The sequence below is a fragment of the Lepidochelys olivacea genome (assembly GCF_965140295.1).
Source record: "Lepidochelys olivacea isolate rLepOli2 genome assembly, chromosome: 28".
Taxonomy (NCBI): Eukaryota; Metazoa; Chordata; order Testudines; family Cheloniidae; genus Lepidochelys; species Lepidochelys olivacea.
In genome coordinates, this window is record NC_140438.1 from 2,142,827 (window position 1) to 2,163,344 (window position 20,518).

Sequence of the window (20,518 nt, forward strand, 5' to 3'; positions counted from 1 at the left end):
AAGCCCAGACACTGCAGGACAACACATGCTATGAAAGGGAGTCACGACCAGCGGGCCCCTCCTGACAGGCCGGGAATTTCCCCTACCCCGACACGGCCCCCCCTGCTGGCAGGAGCGAAGTAGGCAGCGGTGCGGGGTGGGGGGGACCTGTGTCTCTCTCCTGCTCTCTGGTGAGAGGGGGAGGAAGCGCGGCCCCCGTTCAGCAGCGGGCGCCGGAGGGGCCGGCCAGCACTGCGTAGCGGATCTTGGTGTTGGTGACGGCCCCATGCTTCTGCCGCAGGTGAAGCCGCAGCTGGCTCTTGTGCCGGAAGTGCACGTGGCAGGCCTCGCACTGCAGGGGGGCCACAAGACGGGGGGGGTCAGTGCCCTGAGCCGGGCGGGGGGAGAACCCAGGAGTCCTAGCTCCCAACCCCCCCCCACTGCCCCCGCTCTATCCCACCAGACCCCAATCCCGTCCCAGAGCCGGGGAGAGAACCCAGGAGTCCTGGCTCCCAACCTCCCTTGCTCTAGCCACCAGCCCGCACTCCCCTCCCAGCCCCGGGGAGAGAACCCAGGAGTCCTGTCGTCCTCGTCCCTCACTCACGTGATACGGCTTCTCGCCCGTGTGGATCCGGATGTGGCTCTTGAGGGTCTGTAGGTGCCGGAAGCGGGTCCCACACGTCTCGCAAGGGTAGGGCTTTTCACCCGTGTGGATCAACACGTGGGCCCGGAGGTGGGCGACCTGGGAGGGGAGAGAGACGTGATCAGATTCCAGGGGGCTGCAGTCCTTGGCCTGGCCTCCAGGGGGCCCTGCTTCCCATTGGAATCTATGGGACCCAGGGCGGCAGTACCCGGCCTGGCCACTAGGGGGCCCTGCTCCCCGTTGGAGTCTATGGGAGCCGGGGGCTTCAGATCCCACTGCAGCCACCAGTAGATGTGGGCCCTTATTGATTGCACGAGTTTCTCTCACGGCCCCTTGCCCGAGGCCTCCCCTTCACGGCCCCTCATCGCTCCACCTGACCCCCACAGAGCCTACCCTGCCCCCCCCCACCCGCACCTGCACGAAGCTGGAGCCACAGGTCTCACACTTGTAGGGCTTTTCGCCTGAGTGGATCCGCGAGTGGGTTTTGAGGTTCGCTGGCCGGTTGAACTGGGCCCCACAGACTCCGCAGCGATATGGCTTCTCACCTGGGGGGGACACAGGGGGCAGCTAGGGGGCGGCACCCACCTCCCCTCTGACCCCTCCCCATGAGCCCTCCAACATGCTCTTGGCCCCCCTGCTTCCCCTTAACCCCTTCCTCCTCCTCCTGACTTTTCCCACCTCCCCTGGCCACGCCCACCTCCCCTGGACCCCGCCCCTGACCCTTCCTGACTCCACCCACCTCCCCTGTTCCCTCCCACCTCCCATTAAACCCACCCCCTGACCCTTCCTGACTCCACCCACCTCCCCTGTTCCCTCCCACCTCCCATTAACCCCGCCCCCTGACCCTTCCTGACTCCACTGACCTCCCCTGGTCCTGCCCACCTCCCCTGGTCCCGTCCCCCTGACCCTTCCTGACTCCACTGACCTCCCCTGGTCCTGCCCACCTCCCCTGGTCCCGTCCCCCTGACCCTTCCTGACTCCACCCACCTCCCCTGTTCCCTCCCACCTCCCTTGGTCCCCTCCCCCTGACCCTTCCTGACTCCACCCACCTCCCCTGTTCCCTCCCACCTCCCATTAACCCCGCCCCCTGACCCTTCCTGACTCCACTGACCTCCCCTGGTCCTGCCCACCTCCCCTGGTCCCGTCCCCCTGACCCTTCCTGACTCCACTGACCTCCCCTGGTCCTGCCCACCTCCCCTGGTCCCGTCCCCCTGACCCTTCCTGACTCCACCCACCTCCCCTGTTCCCTCCCACCTCCCTTGGTCCCCTCCCCCTGACCCTTCCTGACTCCACCCACCTCCCCTGTTCCCTCCCACCTCCCATTAACCCCGCCCCCTGACCCTTCCTGACTCCACTGACCTCCCCTGGTCCTGCCCACCTCCCCTGGACCCCGCCCCTGACCCTTCCTGACTCCACCCACCTCCCCTGTTCCCTCCCACCTCCCTTGGTCCCCTCCCCCTGACCCTTCCTGACTCCACCCACCTCCCCTGTTCCCTCCCACCTCCCATTAACCCCGCCCCCTGACCCTTCCTGACTCCACTGACCTCCCCTGGTCCTGCCCACCTCCCCTGGACCCCGCCCCTGACCCTTCCTGACTCCACCCACCTCCCCTGTTCCCTCCCACCTCCCTTGGTCCCCTCCCCCTGACCCTTCCTGACTCCACCCACCTCCCCTGTTCCCTCCCACCTCCCATTAACCCCGCCCCCTGACCCTTCCTGACTCCACTGACCTCCCCTGGTCCTGCCCACCTCCCCTGGTCCCGTCCCCCTGACCGTTCCTGACTCCACCCACCTCCCCAGGCCCCTCCCACCTCCCATTAACCCCGCCCCCTGAACCTTCCTGACTCCACTGACCTCCCCTGGTCCTGCCCACCTCCCCTGGTCCCATCCCCCTGACCGTTCCTGACTCCACCCACCTCCTCTGTTCCCTCCCACCTCCCCTGGTCCCCTCCCCCTGACCCTTCCTGACTCCACCCACCTCCCCTGTTCCCTCCCACCTCCCATTAACCCCACCCCTCACCCTTCCTGACTCCACCCACCTCCCCTGGCCCCTCCCACCTCCCATTAACCCCGCCCCCTGACCCTTCCTGACTCCACCCACCTCCCCTGGCCCCTCCCCCCATCCCCCTGGCCCCCCCGAGCACCCCGTACCGGTGTGGACGGCGCGGTGGGAAGCCAGGTTGCCCTTGTAGCGAAAGGCCGAGCAGCAGAGGTGACATTTGAACGGTTTGTTGTCGTGGGGGGCAGCCGCCGGGGCCTGCCCCCCATCCGCTCCCCCGTCCTCCCCCTCCCCCTCCTCCTCCTCCTCCTCCAGGCCCAGCTCGCAGGCCCCGCAGCCGTACGGCCCAGCACCTGCAGGAGGGGAGGGGGCCGTGAGAGGGTTCAGGGCATGGCCCGGGGGGGTCCCCAATACTCAGAGCCCGCTCTGCAGCGTAGGGGACTGGCCCATCCCCCCTCAGCGCCTATGTGGGACCAGCCCCTCCCCCGCCACAGCATATGGGACTGGCCCCTCCCCTCACCCCACAGTGTGTATGGGACCAGCCCCTCCCTCACCCCACAGCGCACATCAGACCAGCCCCTCCACCACCTCACAGTGTAAATGGGACCGGCCCCTCCCCCCCACAGCACGTATGGACCAGCCCCCTCCCCCCCCCACACCGTGCAGGGGACAGAGCCCCCTTCCTCGCCCCTCACCTGTTGCGGGCCGGGGCCGCCCCTGGGGAAGGTGGGGGCAGGGTGGGGGCAGCAGGGCCCCCACCTGCCGGTGCCGGGGGCACACGGGGCACTGTGAGACAGCGGGGTGCAGCCTGTGGGGAGATGGGAAAGGGGGGGGGCTCAGCTACTACGAGGCATAGCTCCCCCCAGCCCCCAGTGTATGGGGCCTGGGCCCCCGCCCCCCACTCACCGTATGGGACCAAGCGCCCCGCCCCTGTGTATTGGACCAGGAGCCCCTCTCACAAGCATATAGGACCAGAAGCCCCGATCCCCTCGGCATATGGACCCCTCTCCCCCACCCCAGCTTGGCATACGGACCAGGTGCCTCGCCCCCCCCCACATATATGGGACCCGGCCCCCCCCCTCAATTGACGTATGGGACCGGGCACCCCTCCCCCACTCAGCATATAGGCCCGGGCGCCCCTCCTCTTCCCAACGTATGGGCCCGGGTGCCCCTCCCTGTCCCAGCGTATGGGCCCAGATATGGGACCGGCCGCCCCACCCCCCAGCTCAGCCACTCACCCGCAGAGGGCGCCGTCATGCTGGGTCCCGGGGCCGCCCCCCTCTTCCCTGCCACGGCTGGCGCCTTGGTCTTTGCCGGCCGGGGGCTCGGGCAGGGTCGGGGGGCCGGGGGGCTGGGGGCCGGCCCCACCCCCTCCCCCGGCCCCCTCCCCCCGGAGCGAGTTCAGGACGATGAACTTGTATTTCTTCCAGTTGCAGGCCTTGGGGTCGGGGGCGCAGCCGCTGGACTCGCAGGGGGAGGCGGGGTGCCCCTCGGAGCGGGACGGGCTGTCGGGGGGGCCCCGCTCCCCCCCCGGGGGCGCCCCCCCGGAACCCTTCTCCGGCGGCCTGGCAGGAGTCGATCGCAGGGGGGCCCCCGGGCTCGGCCCCTCTGGGTGGGGACCCTCTGCGGGCACCGTCCCACTGTCATCCGAGGGTCCTTGGGGGGTGTCCAGGGATTTGGGGTCCGCCGGGGAGGGGAGGGGCTTGGGGTAGCAGCTACCGCGGTCGTAACTGCAAGAGAGAGGAATGAAATGAGGGGGAGCAGCGACCCATTCCCGCCCCACCACCCCGAGCCAGCCCGTCCCCGCCCTGGGGCCGGGTGGGAGCCGGCGCCCCCTAGAGGAGACAGGCCCCTGCCCCATTCCCTGCCCCCCTGAGCCAGCCAGTCCCCGCCCTGGGGCCGGGTGGGAGCCGGCGCCCCCTAGAGGAGACAGGCCCCTGCCCCATTCCCCGCCCCCCTGAGCCGCTCGGCGGCCGGAGGGGAGCCGGCGCCCCCTACCTGGCCTGAATGAAGCGGTGACAGGCGTCCACCACGTGCTCCATCTGCAGGTAGGTGGCGGCGTTGAGCAGGGCGGGGACGGAGGCCGGGGTGAGGGGCAGGCGGGAGGTGTACATGAAATCCAGCAGGGCCTGGAAGCCCCCGGGCTGGATGGAGCCGGGCAGGGTGAGGACAGTGACCTCGCTGCCCCCCTGAGCCAGGAAGATGGAGTAGAAGAAGCCACTGCCATGGGGAGAGAAGGGTGATGGGAAAGTGGGACACGGACTACAACTCCCAGCATCCACCGCGGCCCACCCAGACCACACTGGGGCGGGGCGTGGGGATAGACACCTCCCCTCTGGCCACGCCTCCCCTTCCCACACTGGGGCGTGGCCCAGACGCCACCTCCCCATGGCCACGCCTCCTCAGCCCCCTCTCCCCCACCCAGAAGGTGACTCAGAGTCTGGCCCGGCGGCCCGCCCCCACCCTCTCCCCACAGGACGGGGACCCAGCTGTGGGTCCGGATGGGTGTGGCCCCCCCCTTGACGTGCGGAGCCACCAACCCACAACCTGCCCCACAGAGGGCCACCCCACGGCCACCACCCTCCCTGCCCCCACGACTCAAAGCCCGTTCCCGTGGCCCCCATCAGCCATGTCCCCACCCAGCTGTACCCCCTCCTTCCCAACCATGCCCCCTACCCGCAGCGTCCCCTCACAGCCCCGCCCACCCATTCACTGCCACACCCTCTTTAGCCACGCCCACCCTTCCAGCCACGCCCTCTCTAGCCACGCCCCCACCCTTCCCAGCCACACCCACTGCTCAGCAGCCACGCCCTCTACAGCCAAGCCCCAGCTGTTCCTAGCCACACCCTCTCTGCCCACGCCCCCAGACCGTCCAAGCTCCGCCCCCCTCACCTGCAGGCGGCGAGCACAGCCTTGTGGGCCAGCAGGGGGCGCCCCCCCACCAGCAGGGTGACATCGGTCAGGACGCGGCGGTGACGTAGCTGGTCCAGGTTGAGCAGCACGTCGCTGGCGTGGCGTGTGAACTCCCGGACGGAGCCCGCCGGCCCCCCGGCCCCACCCGAGCTCATAGTGACTGCGGACACAGGGGGGTCACCGCAGGCCAGGGCCTGGGGGGGAGACGGGGTTACTCAGAGGGCAAGGGGAGAGGGACACAGCAGGGGAGGGCAGGAGTCCTCCTCCCAGCCCCCCCGATCTCACCACCAGCCCCCACTCCCCTCCCACAGCTGGGGAGAGAACCCAGGAGTCCTGGCTCCCTGCCCGCCCTGCTCTGACCCACCAACCCCCACTCCTGTCCCAGAGTCGGGGAGAGAACCCAGGAGTCCTGGCTCCCAGCCCGCCCTGCTCTGACCCACCAACCCCCACTCCTGTCCCAGAGTCGGGGAGAGAACCCAGGAGTCCTGGCTCCCAGCCCCCCTGCTCTGACCCACCAGCCCCCACTCCTGTCCCAGAGTCGGGGAGAGAACCCAGGGGTCCCGGCTCCCAGCCCCCGGTCCTCTAACCCACCAGCCCCCACTCCGCTGCCAGAGCCAGGGAGAGAACCCAGGAGTCCTGGCTCCCAGCGCCCCCCCCCCCGCTCTAACCCACCAGCCCCCACTCCCCTCCCAGAACTGAGGAGAGAACCCAGGCATCCAGGCCGTGACAGCTCACCCTGACCAGCAGGGACCCTCCAAGCTTCCTGCAAGCAGGACTTTGGGGGGGCGGAGTGCAATCTCCCAGCTGAACCCCCCAGTCCGGAGAACCAGCCTCCAATGGCTCATCCAGGCGGGGTCTCTTATAGTGTCCTGAGAGGGGGGGTGGGGGAAGTTCTCTCTCTAGTTCACATCCTTCCTGCCCCGGCCCAGCCGTGGGGAGGGAGTGGCGGGGGGGGGGGGGGGAGTATTAATAGACTTTTCAGGAAAAAGGCCGGAGAATTCCAAGATCCACAAACAAACCCAGCTCCAAGCTCCCCCCTCTTCTAACCCACCACCCCAATCCCATCCCAGAGCTGGGGAGAGAACCCAGGAGTCCTGGCTCCCAGCCCGCCCTGCTCTAACGCACCAGCCCCCACTCCCCTCCCAGAGCCGGGGAGAGAACCCAGGAGTCCTGGCTCCCAGCCCCTCCTGCTCTAACCCACCAGCCCCCACTCCCCTCCCAGAGCCGGGGAGAGAACCCAGGAGTCCTGGCTTTGATCCCTGCTCAGTTCACTCCACTGCTCTCTTAAGGCACCCCCCCACCTCTCTTTTTAGATCCAGGAATTGGAAGCGGGGGGGATTTGTGGCAAGGGGGGGAGCTGCTGGGACTGGCTGATCCCTGAATGAAGTTACTCTATTTCCTTCTATTGTCCCGGCCTACGCTGGGGAGCCCGGAGTGTGGGGGGGGCAGGCAAGGAGGTGGGAATTGGGGGGCAAGGAGGGAGGAAACTGGATGTTTTTTTGGACCATCACCCTTAGTGAGATGAGACAAAGACACATGGCGGAGGCAGCCAGGCAAGGGGTCCCTGGGTCACCAGCTGCCCCGCCCCAGAGGTGGCCGCATCTTGGGGCTGGGCGAGGGGTCCCCGGGTCACCGGCCGACCCACCCCAGAGGTTGCCGCATCTTGGGGCCGGGCAAGGGGTCCCCGGGTCACCGGCTGTCCCGCCCCAGAGGTGGCTGCATCTCGGTGCCGGGCGAGGGGTCCCCGGGTCACCGGCCATCCCACCCCAGAGGTGGCTGCATCTTGGGGCCGGGCGAGGGGTCCCCGGGTCACCGGCGGTCCCACCCCAGAGGTGGCCGCATCTCGGTGCCGGGCGAGGGGTCCCCGGGTCACCGGCCGCCCCGCCCCAGAGGTGGCTGCATCTTGGGGCCGGGCGAGGGGTCACCGGGTCACCGGCTGTCCTGCCCCAGAGGTGGCTGCATCTTGGGGCCGGGCGAGGGGTCCCCGGGTCACCGGCAGTCCCACCCCAGAGGTGGCCGCATCTTGGGGCTGGGTGAGGGGTCACCGGGTCACCGGCTGTCCTGCCCCAGAGGTGGCTGCATCTCGGTGCCGGGCGAGGGGTCCCTGGGTCACCGGCCGCCCCGCCCCAGAGGAGTCTCTGGGTAGATTTCTGGACACAAAGTCCATTGTGGTACAGTCACAAATGCAGGAAACTCCCAGTAGAGGCGGGGGGGTGTGGGGGGGTGCCCCTGACAGTGACGTCACACTGGGGGGGGGGCAACTCAGCATTTCAATTGTCATATAACCCAGATCTTAAAGTCGCGGTAGGGGCTAGAGACTCTTTTGATTGCACCAGTAGCCAGGGAGAGAACCCTGGAGTCCTGGCTCCCAACCCCCCCTGCTCTAACTCACCGGCCCCCACTCCTCTCCCAGAGCCGGGGGGGGGGGGGGGAGAACCCAGGAGTCCTGGCTCCCAGCCCCGGCCCCGAATCTAGCCCACAGGTTAATCGCTCGGGTTCTAGGAACGTGTCGGTACCACCCTGTGGCCAGCAGGTGGCGATGTCGGCCCGCGCATCACCCTGGCTTGCAGCGGGGCTGGGAGCCAGGACTCCTGGGTTCTCTCCCTGGCTCTGGGAGGGGAGTGGGGACTGGGGGGTTAGAGCAGGGGGGCTGGGAGCCAGGACTCCTGGGTTCTCTCCCCGACTCTGGGAGGGGAGTGGGGGCTGGTGGGTCAGAGCAGGGGGGTTGGGAGCCAGGACCCCTGGGTTCTCTCCCCGACTCTGGGACAGGAGCGGGGGCTGGTGGGTTAGAGCAGGGGGAAAGAGGGGGGTTGGGAGACAGGATTCCTGGGTTCTTTTCCCAGCTTTGTTATGTGACGTTGGGTCTGTCCCTTACTGCTGTGCCTCAGTTTCCCCTCCTGCGCTGCATCTCTTTAGACAGTCAGCATTTTGGGTCAGCGTCTTTCACTGTGTGTCTGGGCAGCGACGGGGGCCAAAACAGGAAACCCTGCCCCCCCCCGTGGAACAGCTGTTCAGACTTTCCTGATAAGGCTGGAGAGGAGCCAGGGACTCAGAGTGGGGCTAGCCGGCCAGTCCCTGACCCAGGACCGGATGGGAGCTGACGCTCCTGGAAGGGGAAAGGTCCAGTACCCAATTCCCCACCCCTGAGCCAGGCCGAGAACCCAGGAGTCCTGGCTCCCAGTCCCCTGCTCTAACCACTAGACCCCACTTCCCTCCCAGAGCCGGGGAGAGAACCCAGGAATCCTGGCTCGCAGCCCCCACTCCCCTTCCAGAACCAGAGAGAGAACCCAGGAGTCCTACGCTGCCCCTCCCATGCCCCCCCACAGGAAGTGGTAGGAATTCCCAGCCCCACGTGACCCCTCTGGAATGTGGTGACGTCACCGAGGGGGTCCATTAAAAAAAGTTTTTTGGGAGTTGGGAGAAAAAAAAACCTTTTCCGGGGAGTTTCGGAGCCGGCGGGATCCGGCGCCTCCGGGACCTTCCCCCTGTCCCTCACTGGGCTAGGGAACCCCCCACCCCACGAGTGGGGTAGGACAGGAGGGGCTGGGACCCCCCCCCCTCAACTGGGATTCCCGCATCGGAGCCAGGTAAGAATCGGGTCCCCACACCCCGCAGGAATTCTCCCCACGTGGTCAGAGACACACACCCTCCCCGGCCAGGGACCCTTCCCCACTGAGACCCCCACTCCCTCTCCCAGGGACCCCTCCCCATTGGGAACCCCCTCTCTCTCTCCCTGGGCCAGGGACCCCATCCCCTTTAGCGCCCCCAGGGCCAGGGTCTCTACGCCAGGACTTTTCCTCCCCCGCCTTCCGCCCCTGGGACACCCCCCCCCAGACACGGTTGGAATGGAGGGGGGCCGTCGTTCCCCAAGCTGAGTCCCCCCCCACCCTGGAAATCCCCTCCCCAACCAGGGCCAGTGGGGCTGGGTGAGAGTTAGATCCTGCCCCTCCCCTGCCAAATCTAGACAGACCCAAGGCAGGCCCCACTCCCCTCCCACAGCAGGGGAGAGAACCCAGGAGTCCTGGCTCCCAGCCCCCCTGCTCTAACCCACCAGATCCCACTCCCTTCCCAGGGCAGGGGAGAGAACCCAGGAGTCCTGGCTCCCAGCCCCCCCTGCTCTAACCCACTAGCCGTCGCTCCCCTCCAGGAGCCACAGAAAGAACCCAGGAGTCCTGGCTCCCAGCCCCCCCTGCTCTAACCCACTAGCCGTCGCTCCCCTCCAGGAGCCACAGAAAGAACCCAGGAGTCCTGGCTCCTAGCCCCCCCCTGTTCTAACCTCTCTGCACGCCCCCCCTGCAGGTCCCAGAGATGTCCGGTCCCACCTGGCTTCCCCCAAAGCAGCTGAGCTCCTCGGGGTCTCCCGGCGTCTCGGTCTCGGCTCTGGCACTCGGCAAACCCCAGAAGAAATACGCCCCTGTTCCTGCTCCCCCCAGGCCGGCCCCCCAGGACCAGAACGGGGGGGGCATGAGCGGGACAGGCTACCAGCCAGCGGGCCCTGGTAAATACCTGGTTTCCCCCCCCGCCCCCAGTACCCGAATGGTCTGATCCAGGTTGGCGGCAGGGCTGAGGGGGGGAATCTGGGAGGCGGTGGAGGGGGGGAATAGAGAGGGAGGGGGCCTGTGGGTCTGACCCGTTGCTGTTTCCCCTCTAGGCAGCCTCCCCTCCCGTCCTCTGCCTTCCAGCTTCGGACCCCCAGCTGACTTGGAGCATCATTACCCATCAACCCCAGGGGCCAAGGATGAACTGGGGGTGCCCTGGGGTGGCCCCCCCTCTGCTGGATGCGGGTACCACATGCAGGTAGGAGGAGGGAATGGGGCCCCTGGGCATTGGGGGGATGGGACAGGGATTTGGGGTGCTGGTGGAGAGGGGGTGACCTATATCCTATGCAGCCCAGTTCCTTGCCTCTGTGGGACCTTGGAGAAAGCATAAGTTTCCCATAATTCACCTGCCTTGGTCATATGGGGCACGTGGGAAGGCTCCTTCCTGACCATCTCATGCCTTGGAGCATGAGGCTTAATTCCCGTTACCCTGCGGAACTACCTGCCACTAGGACAGCAGCTGGACTGCCTGATCCCAGCTGACAGGCCTGGGCAGTACCTTATAGCCCCCTCCTCCCCACACCGTAATCCCCTCCCCCTCCTTGTCTGTTTCCTTAGGGATCTGCCCTAGACCCAGGGCCCCACCGCCCCTCCAGCATCGACGCCCAAATAGACTCGCTCACCAGTATGTTGGCTGATATGGAGAATGCCGGCCCCCAACGCCGGGGGGAGAGGCAGGTAAACCCCCCCCCCACCGGAGGGTTCTGGGGGAGGGGGGTTTGACCTGGTGGGTTTTCAATGGCACAGCCTCTCCCACCCTAATGAGATTTCAGACCCTATAATCACGTCCTTCCAAGTACCTTCTTGCCCCTCTCCTGCCCACCACATGGCAACTCTAGCGCCTGATATCTCTGGAACCGGTGGACACAGGCTTCCGCATGTGACACCGTTGGAAAGTAGAGACCCTGGGCTTTCCCTTGGTATCACCCGCCCGCATCTCCCTCCCCCGGTTTCCTGGGGATCGGCCACCGAAAATCACATTCCAACCAGAACCTCGGGGGGAGGGAAGTGGAGATGGTTCACAGGACGTCACAGTGGGCCTCCTTTATTGCCAGATATTTCCTGAGCTGGTGGGCATAGAGATGAGTGCCGGGCACCGTTGGAAAGCTACAAATCCAAGCTTTCCAATGGGGTATGGCAGGTGCTTCTATCCTTCACGGTTCACAAGAAATTGATGATTTCACAGAGTCGCCGTTGGCCTAGCAAGACTTGACGATCAACATGGATGAGTGGGGTTCCTTGGGGAACAATGGGTGTTTCAATGCGTTTAGGGTTGGGGTGGACTTGCAGGCTGGGGGGCTGGTAAGATGGGGTACCCCCAAAGCCCCACACCAGCCTACGTCTCCTCTTTCCTCTCCTTTCTTCTCCAGAACTTCGACTCCGTCCCGTACCAGTCGGCCTCTGGCCCCCCGCAGCCCGCCCCCCCCAAAATGCCCGGCCCCTACAAGCCGGGCTCCTTCGCCCCCAAGAACTCACCCTACGGTCCATCGCCCCAACCCGCCACCTCAACGGCTTCCTCTGGGCCGTCTCCCCAATATGGGGCAGGCTACCCGCGGGCACCGCCCGGGCATAAGCCCTACCCGCAGCCCATGCCCGCGTCCTACACCACGTCGGCCGGGCCGGCCTTCAACGTCCAGGTCAAAGTTGCCCAGCCAGTGCTGGGTTACGGTCAACCGAGGCACCGGGCCGAACAGGCCTATGCACCCCCCTCGCCCCGAGTGGGCCGCGGGGCCCAGTACGCCTTGGAGCCGGGCGCCAGGGGGGAGGAGGGCTGGTATCTGGAGCCGGGGGGTTACGGCAAGAGGCCGGGCAAGGGGGAGTGCTATGGGGCCGGGGGGCTGGCCAAACCGGGGGAGGCGGCTGGGGGTCCGTACCAGGCTGCCGCCAGGACCCCAGGCAAGGAAGAGACGGCGGTGATGGGGAAGGCGCCCCCTGGTGGTGGAGGAGGATACCAGCACCAGGTAATGTGAGAGGGAATTGGCCGGGAGTGTGAGGGGGGGGCAGGACCCCTGGGTCCTCTGGGAGGGGAGTGGGGGCTAGTGGTTAGAGTGGGTGGGGGCAGCTGGGAGCCAGGACGCCTGGGTTCTCTCCCCGGCTCTGGGAGGGGATGGGGGCTGGTGGTTAGAGTGGGCTGGGAGCCAGGACTCCTGGGTTCTCTCCTGCTGGGGATTGTACCATCTCGTGGGGGGGGGGGGGGAATCAACGTGAGCGAAGCCTCCAGCTGCGGTCTCCCTCCCCCCAGGCCCCCCCGAGCCGCCCGGAGGAGGAGCTGGACAGACTGACCAGGAAGCTGGTGCATGACATGAACCACCCGCCGGCGGGGGAGTACTTCGGTGAGGGGGGCAGGGAGTGGCGGGGGGGGGCTGGGGGGTTACAGGGTGGCGAGTCGGGGGGCTTCGTGCTTGAGGGGTAGGGAGGGGGTTGCTGGGGTGGTTGTGGGCATGAGAGGTTGAGGCAGTGGGGGGCTGGGAGAGGGGTTGGCAGGGAGGTGGGGGGGGTCGGCAGGGGGGCTGGAGTGGGTGGGGAGCGGAGAGGTGGGGGGAAGGGTCAGTGGAGGCGCTGGGGGGCCCCCGTGTGAGCCCTGCCCCTCTGGCCCCAGGGCGCTGCGTCCGCTGTGGGGAGAACGTGGTGGGGGACGGGACAGGCTGCGTGGCCATGGACCAGGTCTTCCACGTGCCCTGCTTCAGCTGCACCACTTGCCACGCCCGGCTGCGGGGCCAACCCTTCTACGCCGTGGAGCGCCGGGCCTACTGCGAGGCCTGCTACGTCGTGAGTGCCGGGCCGCAGGACGCCTGGGTTCTCCCCCCGGCTCCGGGAGGGGAGTGGGGGCTGGTGGGCTAGAGCTGGGAGCCAGGACTCCTGGGGTCCCTCCCCGACTCGGGGAGGGGAATGGGGGCTGGTGGTTAGAGCAGGGGGGCTGGGAGCCAGGACTCCTGGGTTCTCTCCCCGACTCGGGGAGGGGAATGGGGGCTGGTGGTTAGAGCAGGGGGGCTGGGAGCCAGGACTCCTGGGTTCTCTCCCTGACTCGGGGAGGAGAGTGGGGGCTGGTGGGTTAGAGCTTGGAGCCAGGACACCTGGGTTCTCTCCCCGGCTCCAGGAGGGGAGTGGGGGCCGGTGGGCTAGAGCTGGGAGCCAGGACTCCTGGGGTCCCTCCCCGGCTCTGGGAGGGGAGTAGGGACTAGTGGCTAGAGCAGGGGGGGCTGGGAGCCAGGACACCTGGGTTCTCTCCCTGACTCGGGGAGGAGAGTGGGGGCTGGTGGTTTAGAGCAGGGGGGGCTGGGAGCCAGGACACCTGGGTTCTCTCCCCGACTCGGGGAGGAGAGTGGGGGCTGGTGGGTTAGAGCTTGGAGCTAGGACACCTGGGTTCTCTCCCCGGCTCCGGGAGGGGAGTAGGGGCTGGTGGGCTAGAGCTGGGAGCCAGGACTCCTGGGGTCCCTCCCCGGCTCCGGGAGGGGAGTAGGGACTAGTGGCTAGAGCAGGGGGGGCTGGGAGCCAGGACACCTGGGTTCTCTCCCTGACTCGGGGAGGAGAGTGGGGGCTGGTGGGTTAGAGCTTGGAGCCAGGACACCTGGGTTCTCTCCCCGGCTCTGGGAGGAGAGTGGGGGCTGGTGGTTTAGAGCAGGGGGGGCTGGGAGCCAGGACACCTGGGTTCTCTCCCCGACTCGGGGAGGAGAGTGGGGGCTGGTGGGTTAGAGCTTGGAGCTAGGACACCTGGGTTCTCTCCCCGGCTCCGGGAGGGGAGTAGGGGCTGGTGGGCTAGAGCTGGGAGCCAGGACTCCTGGGGTCCCTCCCCGGCTCCGGGAGGGGAGTAGGGACTAGTGGCTAGAGCAGGGGGGGCTGGGAGCCAGGACACCTGGGTTCTCTCCCTGACTCGGGGAGGAGAGTGGGGGCTGGTGGGTTAGAGCTTGGAGCCAGGACACCTGGGTTCTCTCCCCGGCTCTGGGAGGAGAGTGGGGGCTGGTGGTTTAGAGCAGGGGGGGCTGGGAGCCAGGACACCTGGGTTCTCTCCCCGACTCGGGGAGGAGAGTGGGGGCTGGTGGGTTAGAGCTTGGAGCTAGGACACCTGGGTTCTCTCCCTGGCTCCAGGAAGGGAGTGGGGGCTGGTGGTTAGAGCTGGGGGGGCCGGGGGGGGGGGCTGGCCCCAGGCCCACGGCTCTCCCCTCCCGCCAGGTGACGCTGGAGAAGTGCTCGATGTGCTCCAAGCCCATCCTGGACCGGATCCTGCGGGCCATGGGCAAGGCCTATCACCCCCAGTGCTTCACCTGTGTGGTCTGCCACCAGTGCCTGGACGGGGTCCCCTTCACCGTGGACGCCACCAGCCAGGTCCACTGCATTGAGGACTTCCACCGGTACGGCCCCGCCCCCTGCCCTGTGGCCCCGCCCCCTGCCCTGTGGCCCCGCCCCCTGCCCTGTGGCCCCGCCCCCGGCTCCCCTGACGTCCCTCTTCCCCTCTCTGTGCCCCCGCAGGAAGTTCGCCCCCCGCTGCTCCGTGTGTGGCAACGCCATCATGCCCGAGCCCGGGCAGGAGGAGACGGTCAGGATCGTGGCCCTGGATCGGAGCTTCCACATTGGGTGCTACAAGTGTGAGGTGGGGGCTGGCAGCCCGGACGCCTGGGTTCTCTCCCCAGGGCTGGGAGCGGGGGCTGGTGGGGCAGAGCAGGAGGGGGCTGGGAGCCAGGACGCCTGGGTTCTCTCTGCAGCACTGGGAAGGGAGTGGGTGATGCTGGGTTAGAGCAGGGGGACTGGGAGCCTGGACGCCTGGGTTCTCTCCTTGGCTCTGGGAGGGGAGTGGGGGCTGGTGGGTCAGAGCAGGAGGGGGCTGGTGGGTCAGAGCAGGAGGGGGCTGGGAGCCAGGACGCCTGGGTTCTCTCTGCAGCACTGGGAAGGGAGTGGGTGATGGTGGGTTAGAGCAGGGGGACTGGGAGCCCGGACGCCTGGGTTCTCTCCTCGGCTCTGGGAGGGGAGCAGGGGCTGGTGGGTTAGAGCAGGAGGGGGCTGGGAGCCCGGACGCCTGGGTTCTCTCCTCGGCTCTGGGAGGGGAGCGGGGGCTGGTGGGTTAGAGCAGGAGGGGGCTGGGAGCCAGGACACCTGGGTTCTCTCTGCAGCACTGGGAAGGGAGTGGGTGATGGTGGGTTAGAGCAGGAGGGGGCTGGGAGCCCGGACGCCTGGGTTCTCTCCTCGGCTCTGGGAGGGGAGCGGGGGCTGGTGGGTTAGAGCAGGAGGGGGCTGGGAGCCAGGACGCCTGGGTTCTGATGGAGTCTCTGTCCCCCCCGCCCCAGGAGTGTGGGCTGCTGCTGTCGTCGGAGGGCGAGGGCCGGGGCTGCTACCCCCTGGATGGGCACATCCTGTGCAAATCATGCAGCGCCCGGCGCATCCAGGAGCTCTCCTCGAAGATCACCACCGACTGCTGAGGGCTCGGGGTGCCCAGCCCCCCGCTCACCCCCTGGACTCTGCCCTGGGGGAGGGGCTCTGTCTGCCCCCACTGCCAGCAGCTGCTTTAGTATCCGTCGACTTGGGGTCCCCCTGAACCCCGTTCCTCCTATCCCCTATGGGGCAAAGGTCCTGCCTTTGCCCCCCAGATTCCTGCCCCTGGCTATGTCGGCATCTATTAATATTGGGGGTTCCCCTGCACCCTGCTTCTCCCGTCATTTTGGGGGGGCAGAACCCCCACTTCTTGCTGCCCCCCAGCTCCATTGTCTTCTATTAATCCCTCTCTGCCCCGCATTTCTCCCTTCACTTTGGGGGCACATTTGCACCCCCAGAGTCCCTGCTCTGCCAATCTCTGTTAATGCAGGGTCCCCTCTGCCCCTTGCCCCCCCAATTCCTGAGCACCCTAAAACCAGCCAGGCCCCACGGTCAAGATGGGGGGGTGGCAGCAGAAGGGGGGGTGGAATTAGCCCTGCTCTAATATTGGGGTGAGGGGGGACCCCTCCTCCCCAGTTGGTATACACCGGAGGGCAGGGCTTTGTGGCAGGACAGGAAGTGAACCTGTCTCCTTCCCCCCCCCCAGCATGTCACCCCAATATTTCTCACGGGGGGGCAGTGGTTATATTTCTCCCCACTCCGGGGTTCACAGCCCAGCTTGGGGGGAGGGGGATGCTCAGGATTTGGGGTTTCTCCCCTCAATTTCTAGGTCAGTTTGTTTTTTGGAGGGGGGGGACGGGGACTGGCTGCCTCTCCTCCGAAGGAGCCCTGACTCCCCACCTATTTTGGAGGGGGGGGGGGTGTCGGGCCCTGAGCTGGTCTCAGGGGGCAGATGATATCCCATTAACAATCCCCTAGCAGTGCGTGTCAGGATGCCTGGGTTCCATCCCCATCTCCTGGGAGGGCAGTGGGAGTGCCCGGAGCAGGACTCCTGGGTTCTATCCCTGGCTGGGGGAGGGGTTTCCTTCATCACCATTAACCGTTTCCATTGCATACTTCACCCTCCCTCCCCCTTTCTGGGGCGGGGGGCAGTTGGATTAAAGATTTGGTTTTTTCACTCTTGGCAATGAAATGTCCTGCTTTCTTTTGTTCGGAGGCGTTACTGGGGTACCCTATGTGGCTCTGGGAGGGGAGTGGGGACTAGAGCGGGGGGGGGGGCTGGGAGCCAGGACTCCTGGGTTCTCTCCCTGGCTGTGGGATGGGAGCGGGGGCTGGCAGTTAGAGATGGAGGGGCTGGGAGCCAGGACTCCTGGGTTTTCTAGATTCCGATGCCCGGACGGCTGTGATCTGGGCTGCCCTGTACAACCCAGGCCAGGGGCCTGCCCCGAAAAATCGCCCCTCCAAGTCGCTCCTTCACCTTCTCGGCATTAAACTAAATGGCTGGTGCTCTGTGAGGCTGTCCCCATAAGGCAGGTTTTCTAATTCTTTAATCCTTCGCGTGGCTCTTTTCGGTCTCCCGTGACCGGGTCTGGCGCCCCGGCCATCTTGAATTGGGGGCGCCAGACCTGGACACGGGAGTCCAGCCGCGGTTGCACGAGGGCCAAATTCAGAGTATACATCACCTCTCTGCTTCTCCTACTCCAGATTCCCCCGTTTATAAGTCCCAGGAGCGCATTCGCTCTTTTAGCCACAGCGTCGCCCTGGGACCTTGTGTTCAGCTGCTCCTCCACCATGACGCCCAAATCTCTTTCAGAGTCCCTACTTCCACCCTGTAAGTATGGCCTGTGTTTGGTGTTGGTATGTCTTAGTATGATTTTAAAACCTCCCCACCTCCTTACTGTCCTTAACTGTGCTGGCCATGCCTCTTTGTGGCCCTTTTGCTTCCCTTATCAATGTACTAAGATTCCTAGTGTCTGATTTCTATTCGGTACGATCAATCTCCTCTTTTCTTCCATTTGTTCCATGTTCATCTTTTTATAGCCATCACTTTCCCCTCAGAACCAGGTCTTTTTTGGGGGGTTTTTTTGTTCTTGTTTTTAACTTGGCCGGCTTTTTTCCCCTTGAGTGTGGCACCTTACAAAGCGTCCTTCCACAATCCCCAAGCCACGGTGGCCTTTTCCTGGTCTGATCGGTTTCCTCCCGGCTGAGTTGGCGCGGCATGGCTTTCCGCTTGGGGAAACGGGCCTTTTTAAAAGCACTGTGGGCAGGTGTATTAACGCCGGTTTGGATTTAGTTCTCTTCTCAAGGCGTGAGGACTCGTCGCGAAGCGGCAGTTTGTTTTTCGGTCCTACGGTCGGCTCCTCTTCAGCCGTGTGGACGAGATCTTCCGTGTCTTTCCCCGTATCAGTGGTCAAGTCAAGAATTTGTCATCTCCCCCCACACCCACCCCCCCCGTCAGCACATTTGTCACCCGGTGTCAGCTGGGAGGTGACTTGAGGGTGAACTCGGCACCTGCCCTCTGGCCGCCTGGAGCCCACAGAGCCCGGGGTAGGGCCGGTCCCACCCGTCTTTCCCCTGAAGGTGGCCCGACGTCTCACCGAGCCCAAATCCTCCATCCTGTGAGCCGAGCCGGCAGGTCCTCCGGTCCCAGCTGCCTGGCTCAGGGGGGCAGGGAATGGGGCAAGTACTGGATAGTCTCTCTCGCTTGGTCGCCCCCCCCCCAGGGGTGTGTGTCTGGGTGCGGGGGGGGGGTGTCTGGGTGCACCCACTGGGACCTTGCGGGAAGTGGGATGCCCCCCCTTGAACTGCCCCCCCCCAGCAAGCCCTGATCACTCCCCCTTTCAGCTGCCCTCCCCATCCCCTGCCTTCTTCCCATCCTCCCCCCTCCCAGCACCCCCTGCCTGTCCGCCCCCTCCCCTGCACCCCCTAGCGGCTCATTGGCTGGGCTGCCCCCCCACTCTCTTGGGGGGGGTGCATATAAGAAGCAGGGCTTGGGGGGGGGGCTGGTCGCACACAAGTTCTGTCTGCTTCCCAGCTTGGTGTCAGGCAGCTGGTTTTGGGGGCGAGCCTCGGCACCATGGGGTCCCCGCTTTTCTTCCTCCTCTTTCTCCTCGCCAGCTCCACGCTGCGCCCTGGGACCCCCGCGCCCGCCGGCGCCCCCCGGCTCCATGCTCCCCGCCTGGGGAGCCAGGTGAGATGGGGGGTAGGGTATGGTCAGAGTGCCCCTGGAGGGAAGGGGGAATTTGGGGGAGCTGCAGGGATTGGGGGGTTAGGGGGGTCCTGCAGAGATTGAGGAGGGATGGGGGACTCTTGCTGGAGTTTAGGGGGTACTGCAGAGCTTGGGGGTCTATATAGAGTTTAGGGTGCTCCAGGAGGGTGGTTGGGGTACTGTATAGATTGGGGGGCCCGAAGGAGTTTGGAGGTGCTGCATAGATTGGGGGGATGGAGTTTTGTTGCTGTGTAGAAATTGGGGTGCTCTGCAGGGTTGGGGTACTGCATAGTCTGGGGGGCACCTCAGACGTCATGGGGGGCTGTGATGAAATTCCAGGGCCCTGGGGAAAGTGAGGGGTGTTGCATAATGGGGGTGCACCCCTGGGGAGTTTGGGGGTTGGAAGTGTCCTGGGTGTATGGGGGGGCTGTTCAGAAATTAGGGGTGCCCTGGAGGGAGTTTTGGGTTGCACCCCTGGGGCTTTTGGGGTGCTGCTGCATAGATTGGGGGTTGGAAGTGTCCTGGATGTATGGGGGGGCTGTCCAGAAATTAGGGGTGCCCTGGGGGGAGTTTTGGGGTGCCGTGGGTCCTCTGCAGAAATTGGGCATGGTTAGATTTTTTTGCATAGAGAGGGGTGTGTGCAGAAATTGGGGTCCCCTGGGGTGACAGGGGGGGCTGCAGAGTTTGGGGAGGTGCCCTGAGGGGCTACAGAGCTGGGGGTGCTGTGTAGATTGAGGGTGTCCTGGGAGGGCTACAGAGACGGGGGAGGTGGCATGGATGGGGTGTTGAAGGCAGAGATCCTAAAGAAGGGAGGCTGATGCCCAAGGCAGGGGAGGTCAGATGGGGACACCCCGTTTCCTGAGCAGGGTAGACCCTGATGGGAGTCCTGGGGGTGGGCTGGGCAGTCTCCCCTGCCCGCCATTTCTCCCAGGAGCCCCCCAACCCAGCCCCTTTAGCTCTCTTCTCCCTCCCAGAACTCGGCCTGGGTATAGAGCTGGGGTCTGCATATCTGAGAACAGGGGGGCTCTGAGCGCTGTTTTGGTTACCCCCAGTCAGGAGAGAGATTAATTCAGGGAGACTTAGGGGTCACAGGAAGGGGAGGGAAGTGGGGTAGAGCCAGGCATGGGGGGTAAACCAGGGCTTCTGGGTTCTCTCCCTGGCTCTGGGAGGGGAGCGGGGGCTGGTGGTTAGAGCGGGGGGGGCTGGGATCCCGGACTCCTGGGTTCTCTCCGCGAGTGGGGTGGGGCCGGGGTGACTCTTGGTCTCTCTTCCCTCCCCCTCCCCCCAGGCGCTGGGTCGGGCCGTGGTGCTAAAAGCCGTCTCCGGACTCCTGCGCGCTGAGCTGTCTCCCCAGGGTGCGGCCCCCCGCTGGCATCACCCCCCCGCGACCCCCCGGGAGCGAAAAGCCGGCTGCAAGAGCTTCTACTGGAAAACCCTCACCTCCTGCTAGCCCCGCCCCCTGGGGGTCCCAGCCCCGCCCCCTGGGGGGTGCTCTGCTGCCCCCTCCCTTGGTGCTTAGGGGGGTCCCGCTATGCCATGATCAATTCCCAATAAAACCCATTTGTGTGTTTCCTCCGCCCACGGTCTCTATGGTCCTGTCTGTTCCCGCCAGGGTGAGCTGCGAGGAGAACCCAGGAGTCCTGGCTCTCAGGCCCCCTGCTCCAACCACTAGCCCCCCTTCCCCTCCCAGAGCTGGGGAGAGAACCCAGGAGTCCTGGCTCCCAACTCCCCTCTGCTCTAACCACTAGCCCCCCTTCCCCTCCCAGAGCTGGGGAGAGAACCCAGGAGTCCTGGCTCCCAACTCCCCTCTGCTCTAACCACTAGCCCCCCTTCCCCTCCCAGAGCCGGGGAGAGAACCCAGGAGTCCTGGCTCCC

The 20,518-nt window shown here is 65.9% G+C and overlaps 2 protein-coding genes and 1 long non-coding RNA gene across 4 annotated transcripts; 2 read left to right on the top strand and 1 right to left on the bottom strand.

Moving 5' to 3' along the window:
- Window positions 1–6,377, bottom strand: BCL6B (BCL6B transcription repressor). Its single transcript, XM_084616174.1, has 10 exons — window positions 6,269–6,377; window positions 5,513–5,727; window positions 4,619–4,840; window positions 4,002–4,350; window positions 3,859–3,971; window positions 3,316–3,428; window positions 2,773–2,973; window positions 1,037–1,167; window positions 584–721; window positions 1–331 (listed from the first exon to the last, which is right to left on the bottom strand). The coding sequence occupies exons 2-10, from the start codon at window positions 5,686–5,688 to the stop codon at window positions 200–202; spliced, it is 1,575 nt and encodes a 524-aa protein (XP_084472300.1). The 5' UTR covers window positions 5,689–5,727; window positions 6,269–6,377; the 3' UTR covers window positions 1–199.
- A 2,521-nt stretch (window positions 6,378–8,898) lies between these two features.
- Window positions 8,899–16,612, top strand: LOC311514015 (thyroid receptor-interacting protein 6-like). Of its 2 annotated transcripts, XM_084616278.1 has the most exons (10): window positions 8,899–9,120; window positions 9,833–10,031; window positions 10,185–10,330; window positions 10,690–10,809; window positions 11,502–12,092; window positions 12,374–12,464; window positions 12,731–12,900; window positions 14,302–14,480; window positions 14,599–14,719; window positions 15,411–16,612. In XM_084616278.1, exons 2-10 carry the CDS (start codon window positions 9,842–9,844, stop codon window positions 15,540–15,542), a joined length of 1,740 nt encoding a protein of 579 aa, XP_084472404.1. In that variant the 5' UTR covers window positions 8,899–9,120; window positions 9,833–9,841; the 3' UTR covers window positions 15,543–16,612. The 2 variants fall into 2 exon arrangements, with proteins under 2 accessions (XP_084472404.1, XP_084472405.1); XM_084616279.1 differs by lacking the exon at window positions 9,833–10,031 and having other exon boundaries at window positions 8,901–9,120.
- Window positions 16,613–18,356: 1,744 nt separating this feature from the next.
- On the top strand, window positions 18,357–20,202 carry LOC311514035. The gene is made up of 2 exons (XR_014709809.1): window positions 18,357–18,625; window positions 19,932–20,202. It is a non-coding gene; the product is annotated as an uncharacterized lncRNA (long non-coding RNA).
- The last annotated feature ends 316 nt before the right edge of the window (window positions 20,203–20,518 follow it).